The sequence below is a fragment of the Nicotiana tabacum genome, chromosome 20, assembly GCF_000715075.1.
Source record: "Nicotiana tabacum cultivar K326 chromosome 20, ASM71507v2, whole genome shotgun sequence".
NCBI classification, from domain to species: domain Eukaryota; kingdom Viridiplantae; phylum Streptophyta; class Magnoliopsida; order Solanales; family Solanaceae; genus Nicotiana; species Nicotiana tabacum.
In genome coordinates this window covers 130,188,245-130,200,313 of record NC_134099.1, presented here as the reverse complement: position 1 = coordinate 130,200,313, position 12,069 = coordinate 130,188,245, and the positions used below count along the sequence as shown (strand labels likewise).

At 30.8% G+C, this 12,069-nt stretch overlaps 1 protein-coding gene across 1 annotated transcript; it reads left to right on the top strand.

Annotated features, from left to right (window-relative positions):
• The first annotated feature begins 7,305 nt into the window (after window positions 1-7,305).
• LOC107799200 (protein LURP-one-related 11-like) lies at window positions 7,306-8,935 on the top strand. Its single transcript, XM_016622284.2, has 3 exons — window positions 7,306-7,695; window positions 7,795-8,022; window positions 8,257-8,935. Exons 1-3 carry the CDS (start codon window positions 7,444-7,446, stop codon window positions 8,389-8,391), a joined length of 615 nt encoding a protein of 204 aa, XP_016477770.2. The 5' UTR covers window positions 7,306-7,443; the 3' UTR covers window positions 8,392-8,935.
• The last annotated feature ends 3,134 nt before the right edge of the window (window positions 8,936-12,069 follow it).

Genomic DNA, 12,069 nt, shown 5'->3' with positions numbered 1-12,069 from the left:
CAGTGGAGAGGTCGGCCCGTGGAGGAGGCTACCTGGGAGACCGACGGAAGATGCGGAGCAGATATCCCCACTTATTTGAGACTTCAGGTATGTTTCTTGACTTGTTCGAGGAGCGTTTGTTTAAGAGGGAGAGGATGTGACGACCCGGCCAGTACACGACTCAATGCATAAATCTACTCTAGATGAGCTCAAATTTGAAATATAACTTTCAAATATCATAAAGAATAAATCTCAATCATCAAATTATTAAAACAACAACAAATTTAAGAAACTCGTTTTGCAACTAAGAAGAGGAAGAAGAATCTCTAAGCACAAAGAAGAAGAAAATAACAGTAAATAAGAAGAGAAAAGTGTATGTATCTGAAGTTATCTAAAAATTGGTTATTGGTTAAACTTTTTTTTGAAAGTTGTTATAAATTCAATGAGTGACGCAAAACTGAGCGCCACATAAAATTTTTACTAAATTCACTAAAGTAAAATTCACTAATCAGTTCTAAATTTATTTCCCCGAACTCTTCCATATGGACCATAATCCAGTAGAATTGAATCGAATTTTGAAGAATTAACCAAAATAGCCGTTCGCCTAATTTCTTAAACTAAAAATAGCCGGCGAATATTATATATATATATATATATATATATATATATATATATATATTATATGTATGTATATATATAATTTATGTACAATATATAAATTATGTATAATCAATTTATAATCTATGTATACCGGCTATAAAAGTAAATATTTAATCTGACCGGCTATTTGTGTAATTTTAGGGTTATAAACTGAAGCCCAATTCCATAAGTCCACTCAAATTTGGCCCATAAGAAACTATGGGTATACAGTCGCGAAGTATATGCCCATATACTATGGGCATATACCAAAATATGCCCATATACTATGGGCATATTATATGTATGTATATATATATAATTTGTACTATACTATGGGCATATATGTATTCGGCGAAGTATATGCCCATATACTATGGGCATATACCAAAATAGCCGTTCGCCTAATTTCTTAAACTAAAAATAGCCGGCGAATATTATATATATATATATATATATATATATATATATATATATATATATATATATATATATATATATATATATGTATATATATACATATATTGATTCTTTATTTTCAATATATACATATACATATACATATATATATATACATATACATATATATTATATGTATGTATGCATATATATATTATATGTATGTATATATATATATATATATATATATATATATATATATATATGTATGCATATATATATATATTATATGTATGCATATATATATATATATATGCATACATATAATATATATATATATGCATACATATATATATATATATATATATATATATATATATATATATATATATATATATATATTATATGTATGTATATATATAATTTATGTACAATATATAAATTATGTATAATCAATTTATAATCTATGTATACCGGCTATAAAAGTAAATATTTAATCTGACCGGCTATTTGTGTAATTTTAGGGTTATAAACTGAAGCCCAATTCCATAAGTCCACTCAAATTTGGCCCATAAGAAACTATGGGTATACAGTCGCGAAGCCATGATATATTGTTGAAGAATTATGGGTATGGGCCTAAAATGATTTGTAAACAGTTTTTAATTTTAATCCAAACCCAAGCAATCGTCCTCTTCTATCTTTCATTTATTCTTAACTCGGTATTTTGTAAAACAACACAATGAAAGTTGGGGCTAAAGATTAAATAACCACACTTGGGACTACAATCACAAATCAAAGACGGGCATTGACATAACCAGAGCTCATTTGTCTTGTCAAGTTGAATTGTTCTAAGTACACTTTTTTTTAATTGATTGTTTAAATTTCACATTTTGTGGTCCGGCTCCGCGGACCCCGCGCATAGTGGGAGCTTAGTACATCGGGCTGCCCTCTTTTGATTCCAAAATCGAATTAGTGTTTTATTTTTTTTTTTGGCTGAAGACTATCGGATTAGTTAGTAGCTACAAGACCAGCAGAAAGATTCGAGGAAGGATACAAAGAGTGAAAGTCAAAGAAATACTTATCAATTACTTGGGGATTTATACTTTAATGGTTATAATTATAATAAGCAATGGGCTAATTGCTCTTGTTTTATATAAAGCAACACATCCAGTTTCTTTTATTACAAGTTGAATATGCTCGTTTGTTAAAAGTAATTAAATAAGCAGTAAGCTCATTGCTCTTGGTTTGTGTAAGCATCGACATATAGTTTATTCTTTACACATTGGATTTCTCTGCTTACACTTTTTACCCTTTTCAAATTTGGTGGTTCAACTAACCAAAAAGGAAACATTAGGAGCTCCAAATATGGTATGCTGATGCTTGGAGCAGTTAGGTAGCTTGTTGTAAAGCAATGCTTGCTTAGTAGGATAGATTGACAAGTCAGAAAACAGAGACTAAAAAGAAAGATTTAATTTGGATACAATGTCAGTTTAGAATTTCCACATTATTTTTATGTGTCATAGTAGATAACCTACATTATTTTTTCAGGTTACGCATTTCACTTTCTATATAAGATTATTTATCTTCTACATAATCTGATAATATAATTTTTTTTACAGTATCATGGTATAAAAATTAATCACTAAAAATAAATGATTCCGCACGTAAGTTAACTAACTAAGCTTATAAATGACGACATGCATGCACACGAGGACCTAATTAAAAGACAACATTACATAGTTCCTCAAACGATGACAGCATGCAAATAAACATACTATTTCATTCTTTAATAAGAAACTCTAGGCTAAGGTGGATTTGTACCTAATCTTGGTGAATCAGCAAAAAAATTGCAAGTTGGTACGTCAAACACAAAGTTGTTAGAACTAGCCAGTGTGCATGTATCAACTAGCAGTATATATATAATATAGACTTATCCGAACTTTTAAAAAATTCACCTATTCTGTCTTACTATCCAGTCATAGTCTATATATGGCTTTGAATGGAATTTCCTAAAGTAGTGATAACAGTTTAGTTCCCAGAATGCCACGTTTAATAGCTGACGATATTGCTGTCTTATTCTGAATAGTTAGTGGATGCTCGAATTTTTAGGGCATTTTGAAAATGTTTTTGAAGTAGCTAGAAGATCAACAATTTATATTGTCTAAGACCATTAGATTAGGACTGTTCATTTGGATTGGATTTCCGAACTTTGAACCGATCCGTTCAATTTCGAATTGCATCGAATTTCAGATTGTGGTTATTAAAATTTCGGATTTCGTATCTGATTCGGATTGGTATAATTTTAATCCGATTCGCTCCGAAATCCGAAGTTATTAGGGTATGTATAAATACTAAACTTTAATTTCGGATAGTCAGTACTTCATTTACATCTTCCTTCAAGTTATTACCTTTACAATTGCTCGATTTAGCTATATTGGCACTATAGTACTCTCATAATTGCATAAACATGAATTTTTCTTACTGTATTGCCTCTTTTACAAAGAAAATATACATATGAGTTTGCAACTTTGAGGCATAATATGTTAGATTAGTTAGTGTTTGATGGGAGTATTTGAGAAGAGGTTGTTTGTCCCTCATTGGAAAAAGAAAGAAAGGAAGAGGTGTTTAAAAGAATTCTTTGTCTTATATAGTTTAAATATTTTGAGGGTGTTTTGGAGGGAAATTGGAATTTGACTATATTATTAATAGTCAAGCTTGAGCACTTGGGCACTTGGGCTTTGGGCCAATTAAGTAGCCCGAATTAATATTTTAGCCACCCATTATTTGATTAATTAAAAACGTTTTTAGCTTTTTTAATTTCAGAAAAAAAATGTTTTAATATTTTTTTTTAAATTTAAAAGAAGGTGGCTATTGGTTTTAAAAGGTGTTTGTTATGAAGAGATGAGTCTGTTAATTCCAACAAGACTCCTAGAGATATTATAAATACCTATTTCATCTCCAAAACGATATTATCTGAAACTTTCATCTCTTTCTCTTCTACTTATTTTCTACAACTCACACTATTTCGTTCTTGTGGGAAATTCGAGTTAATTGTTGAAACTCGGATTTCAGAGGCTTTGTAAAATCCTGGAGGAATTATGTCATAATCCCTGCAGCAACGAAATTGGGAGGCTTAAATTCCTTAAGGACAGTGACTACACTATCAAGGCCTAATTATTTCGTCTCATATTCTATTATAATTTCTAACATAATAATCCGATCTAAAATCCGAAAATCCGATCCGATCCAAACTTTAAAATCTGATTTGATCCGATATTAATTCGGATCGGATTCGAATTGTATTTTCTAGAATCCGAAATGTGCTAAATCTGATCCGATCCGATCCATGCATAACCCTACATTAGATCCCTAAAAAGAGGAGCAACTAAAAAGAAAGGTGTATAAAAAAATGAAAAGGATATCTTGATCGGGCTCTTGTTCTCTGTAGATTTATAGTACGCTAGGCTAGTTAAGAAAGCATCCTATCTTTTTCTTTTTGAATTTTTTTACATAATTAGGTAAAATTAATCTACACCCATTGGTAATTCCTTCTATCAAGTTTGACATGATGATTCCGAAAAATTAAGTGAGAATTTATTATAATAAATCAAATTATAATAATAGTATAAAAAATATTTATACTGTCAGTGCACATAACTTAAATCCGTACTTTATTACTTGGTCACTATCGGTTATGATTAGACCTAATAATTCATCCTCCAAGTGATAAGCATGCAAATGATGCAATCAAGCAATTAATCAAGGACTACTATATATTTACTAATATAATCAGCGATAATACTTCCTCATGGCATCAATATAATGTTTTTTATTTGGCGCATATGTTCAAAGTCTTCGATTGCTTTCTTTTTTACTTAGAATAATAGTTCTTCTAGTTTCCCCTCCCTTCCTTTTTGATTTATTTAAGAAAATCACAGCAGGGCAGGTGGAAAAACGATTGGCCAAATTTCATACATTACTTTTTACATAAAAAAATTATTAAGCTCTTTGTATCAAATTTGTCATCTTTATTCAATCGGCTAATCCTCATCTTTTAGTTTTATCCAAAGGGCAGCTCTGAAATTTAAGGCCATCTTCGTCCCAATTTTTTTAAAGAACTTTTAGTTTTTAAACACAAAGTTGTCTTTCTTTATCAAATCAAAAGTAAACCAAACTACTATCACCTTTACCACGTAAGCAACTTATTTGCTTTTCACCTATTTTCGCACCTTTTATTACAGTAAGAGCAAGATCTCTTATATAATTAATTCATTTATTTTTCCTAAAATGTAGAATTATTTTCTTCCTCTTATATTTCGATCATTAAATTCATTGTGTCAAACATGCTTGTTGATTTAGGGATAATCTTAAATGTTCATAGTACCTAGATACATTTGATAATATGAGGGTTTGATACGAAATATTTCCACCCACGAGAAAATAATTAATTTTGTATGACCAATTACAATTTAAATAGACGAAAATGATCCTACAAGAATATTTTATTAACCGTTCTCCTTGTTCTTTTTAGTTGATCTCCTATTTAAAAAAAAAAAAGATTACAAAACTAAAAGAATATTTATAATGAGTCATAAGACCGATATCCCGCAAAAAGTAATACTACTAAGTATATATATATAAAGTTGGGAATAGGAAAGGTGATGTGACATCTTTCATTGTGTAGGGATTCTATTTATCTTTATTCTCCTTGTTTTTTTACTTTCTATTTCATTTTTTCCTTTTAATCTTATTTTAAAAAAATTCACCCCCCATAACTTACACCTCTTTATGGAGGGTTATGGCTGAAGATGTAACGGCCCAATCATAAATTATTTTTAAAAAATAGAATGCAACAGCTGCAATAGATGGAACGTTACCATCATGAAAATAATGATAGTAATTAAAAGTTCGAACTAATCCTTCTCTCCATCCCATTTTCCATTAGAAACATTCTTCTTCATAAATAGCGCAAAAAATATATCTAACTGAGTAGAATTCTTATGCCTTGCATATTACGAGCAACAAAAAATTGGGCATCCTTCAATTTCACTTCCCTATATCACCAGGAAACCACATGTATGTTTTTGTTGAATTTTTATTCTTCATCTTTCTATTTCATCGTGGTATGTTTTTATTGTTTTTTTTTATTTTTTTTTAATTGGTTCTATCTTTTATTTCTTTTAAATAATTTTTATATCATATGTTTAACATAATATCATAAAATAAAAACTATTAGTGTATAATATATAATATAAAACTGAAAGCTGTGTTGGATTTTTGTTTGCAATGTATGTATGTATTCCTATACTATTTTTAAATGTGCGAAGTATTCTCAATTTTTGAGGTTTTACAAGTATTTTTTTTTTTTTTTTGTTTATGTGAGGAGGATTCTTTCTTCTCTTTATTTTATTTTTGCTTAACATAATATCATAAAATACAAACTACTACTACTCTTTCTCTATATATATATAAAGAAAGAAAGAGAAAACTAAAAGTTGTGTTGGATTTTTAAGAACTTTTTGATTGTTGATAGGGATTAATGATGATAAAACCAAAATAATAATAATAATAATTGTGTTACGACAGAAAATATACAAAAGATGAAACTAATCAAAGCATACTACGTCCACTATCATTCATTATACGACCTTGAGAATAAATTTTGTTAAAACTTACTTTTGCTATTACATAAAATTTGATATTATTCCTAGAGATAAAATACTAGAATAAGAATTATATTTCAATGGCCAATATTAAGGATGACTTTAAAAGTTTCACCGCATGAATTATCTCAAGACCATGAGTTTACAAATTAATTTTTATTTCTTTTAGGCTACTTCTTTGATTAGTAAAGACTGATATCTTATAATAATAATTCTAACAATTACTATTTATCCATATTCTACCATATTTTATTACTATTTACCCATATTTCTTTTTGATTAGTAAACACTGATATATTTACTAGTATAGTTATAAGTAACAAGGAAAAAGGAAAAGAATGCAAAGAAGGGATCGGAAAAAGAGTAGTTTGAGAGGAACTTTCCAGGATGAATCCAAATTTTTAAAAAGAGAATGCACACAAGTCACTTCACAAAAATTAGGATTTTAAAGTTGTGTAAAAATTGTTTGGTTTTCCTTTTATTATTAATTATTAATTCTCCAAGAGAAAAATATGAAAATAAAGTTCGTCTCTTTTCTTTTTTTGGTAAGTGGGACAAGGCCATCCCCCTTGCATACATACTGAAGTACTGAACAGTAATATCGAAAGTACTGATAAAATTGTGTCGCACCCCTATTTGTACGGGCAGCTTCTTCATCATATTATTATATAAACCCTTACAATTTCTCAACTTACTCAATGTAAAGCTCCTTAAATTATTAAAGACTTCCTTTCATCTTGTTCATTCAAGCTGTTATTAATTTTCAATGGCCAAAATTCATCCAGAAACACTCAAGAACTCTAATTCTCCTTCTTGTTTTTCCTCTCCTTATGTAACATCCACAAGAGAAATATTTACCATATGGATGAAATCCCTAGTGTTCCATGGGAATGGTTGTACTGTCTTTGATTCCAAAGGTGAAATTGTTTTTAGAGTTGACAACTACCAAGAAACAAATAGCAATGAAGTATTTCTCATGGATCTTTATGGACAAGTTCTCTTCTCCATTAAAAAAGAGGTAAAAATAATATAAAAAAACTCTTAGTTTATTTTTTAAGTATTTTAGTAGTGATATTGATAATATGGAAATTGAACTTTGTTTTTTTTTCTTTCCCAGAAGCTAAGATTATTTGGTCGTTGGAATGGATATTTAAGTGGTGGATTTAAAGGGAAACCATGGTTTCAAGTGAGAAGGAATTGCAAGTATTTTTCAAGATCAGAAGATGTCATATGTAATGTCAATTTGGGGTGTGAAAAATCTATAGGAAGCTGCTATAAGATTCAACAAACTGATAAAAAATCATCATTTAAAGTTTCAGATAGTGCTGGTCAAGTTGTTGCAGAGGTTAGTCCTTTGACTTCTCTAATCCATAGAATTTATATTGCTTTTTTTTATAAAAAAAAAATAAAAATTCATTTCATTTTGAGTATGTATGATTTTTAAAATAGATTACACTAACTTTTTTTTGTTTTGTTTAATTTGTGTATATATATATATATATATATATATATATATATATATATATATATATATATATATATATATATATATATATATATATATATATATATATTACAGGTAAAACAAAAAGAGTCATCACTAGGATTTGGCTATGGAGATGATGTGCTAACTCTAGAAGTGGAACCCCATGTTGATTACTCTTTTATTATGGCTCTTGTAACAGTATGTGGTTTGATTAAACGGAGATTATAGCGAACGATTAGACTATGATGAGAAATTGCCACCTGCGAGTTCATGTTGGGCTTCATGTTCATTTTGGGCCTAATGCTGACTCAAGCCCAATTCAGACTGAGCCCACTAGCCCCAGTCCAATTCAGTGCCCACGGACTTAAGGCTAGATATTTACGTTTTTTGACAATTTTGCCCCCATGTGTATATATAGTGTATTTTCAGTTAGCTGATTAATTCAGTTTTCTAATACAAAGCTTCTCTCTCTCTCTCAAACCCTAGCCTCTGTTCTCTCGTTTTCTCTCAAACTTAATGATATTATTGACTCCAATACATCTCATAACTATATATGGTTTGGACAATTCTTACCCTTTGAACTAACTTTTGGGATTGAGTTAGGCCTAATAATATTAGAGCCAGACCCCCTTCAGTTGGTAGATGTGAGCGTGGCTACATCAAAGAAAGATGGGTTTCTTTGACTCTTTATATATATGGCTTGAGTAATTTTGACATGAGGTCTTTTCATGTAAAATTATTCAAGTTTGGAAACGTGCGTACGTCAAAATGTTAGTGTAACGGTACGTTTTTTCCACTTGTGTATAAACCATGTTATTAGATTTGTGATACTCATTTTAGGGAAGAGTACTTAAATCAATTGATTATGGATAAAAGAAGAGGAAAAGAAAAGAAAGGAGCGTAAGTATTCCCAAAAAAAATGAATAGGAGAAGAAGCCTTTTCACCTCATTTCTTGATCCTATTAGATTAAGGGGCACATCTTTTTTTAAATTGTGCAAGTCACCTCATCTAAATGCTTAACTAAAATGAGATATGACAGATTATTTGATAGGTATTATTTCTACCAATTTATATGGCACCATTTGAATTTCAAGAGTCAAACGAGTTTGTTCTTTGATCACGATTTTTTCTTGTGCCTTTTAGTTAATTATTGCATGTGACTTATAGTAATTTTTACGTATTTTCTGATTAAGTATGTAAATTTTATTTTAAAAAACTTAAAAATCATCAAATTAAATTCAAACTGTGCCACATAATTTAAGACAGAAGGAGTAACTATTAGTTGGACAAGTATATGCACTTCTTGTTAATCTTCGTTAGCTGTCTTATGATAAGTTAAACACATATTTATTTGATTTTTGGTTTAACAACAGTTCCTCAAATGTCAGTGTACTATTTTTTGGTAAAAATAGTGTATAATATTTTATCTTTCTATTTTTATTTTTTTTGAATTGTACAATTTTTCTTTTCTAAAAGTTTAAAGTGTTAAAATCATGACATTTCCTTTTATTTTAGGTCAAGAATAATTCTTACCCCTTAAGAACTCAAAGTAATTTCTCCAAGAAATTTACAAAGCCACATATTCCAATTTCCACAGAGGAAGGTCAAAGGAATGCAATATGTTTAATTTTTTTTTTTTTAAATAAAACATAACAAAACAAAATAAAAAATTCATGCCTCGTTTGGCATGAAAACTGCTTTATTTATATGTGATATTATTTATATATTATTTTATATATGATATTATCACTTGATGATTTATGAAGGCCGCAGAAAATACTGTATACGGCTCATCAATAATGTACACTAGTATACGGATTCAAAGGACCCTTTGACCTTCAGCCTGTTCACCCCCCAATTTTTCATGTGCTATAAATTTAATGCGACGGGGGCATAATATTCTGTTCAATAAGCGCATTAAAGACTTTTAGCATTAAGGGTGCTAAGTGATTTAAATTAACTATTTTTAAGGTATACATATATATATATATATACAAGATTTCTCCCGAAATTTACGGGGTCCGGTGACCCCGTAAAAATTGCATAGGGCGCCCTATTTGGGCACCCCTTTTTAACCTGTAGCCGCTTTGTCTTTCTGTTTGCACCCGTACCCGTTTTTTGTTAAAAGCCATTTGAAAAGACTATTTTGCCCTTCTTTATTAAAAGACTACTTTCTCTCCAAGTAGGCGCTAGTCCTCTACTGTCTCTGTCTCTCTCTCCCGTTATTCGCATTTTTTGATTTGTTCTTCTCTGAAATCAAACGGTTTTCGTCGTTGTTTTGATTTTTCAACTGCTAGTCGTCGTTGTGAGCACGTGATTTTTGCCTCACACGAACCACTCCTAAAAATTCAAAATCAAATAAATCTTTCTTTTTGTGTGCAATTTTGTGAATTTTCGTGATATTTTCTGTAATTGTTTGCATTTGTGTGTGCATGTTCGTTGGTTAAATTAATGAAAAATACAAAAAATATGTTGCATGTGCATTTAGGATTTAATTTGACATTCTTTTTAATTAATCAATAATTAGGTGTTTTTGCAAAAGTAAAAAAAAATCAAAAAAAAAATATATTCTTTGCATTTTAGTAATTAATGTCGAATTTTATGTTTTCTTTTAATTTGGGGTTTAGTTATTTTGTGATAATTACTACTTAGAGTTAATTAATATTTTTAAGATAAGTTGGTCAAAATTAAATTTGGGTTTGTATTTTATTAGGAAGAAAATTGAAAAGAAAATAAAAGAGAATGAAATAGGAGTTGGACCAGTTTTAATTAAATTCCCAGGCCCAAAACCAGTCCAAACCCGGTCCACCACCAGCTTAGCCAACGACGTCGTTTCAGAGCTGATAAGTCTCAACCGTCGATCTCATTAGATCGAACGGTTCAGTCCATCTCCAGCATCGACTAAACGACGTCGTTTCATGTTTGTTGATCTGAACCGTTCGTTTCATTCGATCGAACGGTCTAGTATTTTCCTCGCAACTCGACCCGTCCACCCCACTAACCGACCCAATCCCCCAACCGGCCAAAACGACCCCGTTTTACATAAGTGAACTGATCCACGTCGTTGATCTCAATTGATCCAACGGCTTGGATTCAATTCCACAACCTGTATATATATGTGTAACACACCCCGCCCCCCTAAAGCCCCTACCCAGTCTCCTTCGTCTCTTCAGAGACGACCTAAATCCAAACCCTAGCAGCCGCCGCCCCTCTCCACCGCCCTAAACCTGGCGGCGCCGGTTCCAATGACCTCCTTCTTCACACTACGGAGCCCCTTCAACCTCCCCATTCCAAATATCCAAACACCTCTCTTCGAATCATAGCCAAGCGCCTCGAATTTTCAATCGAAGTTCAGTCAAAAAACCCTAGCTTACCCAATCAACCCCAAAAAATCACACCCCTGAACCACCAGGCTTCCCTCGTCCCAAATCCCATGATAGTTTTTCTCGAATCACCGTAGAGCCTTTCGAATTTCAGATCGAAAAGTTGAACCTTGAGTCCCCAAAAACACTGCTTAGTAAAGATTTCAAGATTTTTAGGTTGAAATAAGCTGTAATAGTGTGTTTTCAATCGAACAAAAACATATGATTAGAGCCCGTCTCAACCAAAAGAGTAGGAAGATCTTTTGAGCGGAATAAAGGGTTCGATTCTGGTAAGTGTTTCGATGTTTTTCAATGTTTTCTTTTATGTATCTTCCTCCCCATCCCTTTCCCACAGGCTGAAATTCACGGTCTTATCATTTTCTTGTCCTTTTATTATATGAAGTTTCAGTCTGTTTGTGTCTTAATTTGCTGAGAACAACAAATGTGAACATTGCATGTCAAATTACTGCTTAGTTAAACATGATAATTTGTTTGCAATTTCTGTTTGAATTTTGGTTTACATGATTCTATAAATGTGTGTAT

Bases quoted from the DNA above. Each gene is read 5' to 3' on its own strand.
- LOC107799200 (XM_016622284.2), top strand. From the start codon at position 7,444: ATGGCCAAAATTCATCCAGAAACACTCAAGAACTCTAATTCTCCTTCT. The intron at 7,696-7,794 runs GTAAAAATAATA...TTTCTTTCCCAG, and splicing joins TCTTCTCCATTAAAAAAGAG to AAGCTAAGATTATTTGGTCG. The intron at 8,023-8,256 runs GTTAGTCCTTTG...TATATATTACAG, and splicing joins CTGGTCAAGTTGTTGCAGAG to GTAAAACAAAAAGAGTCATC.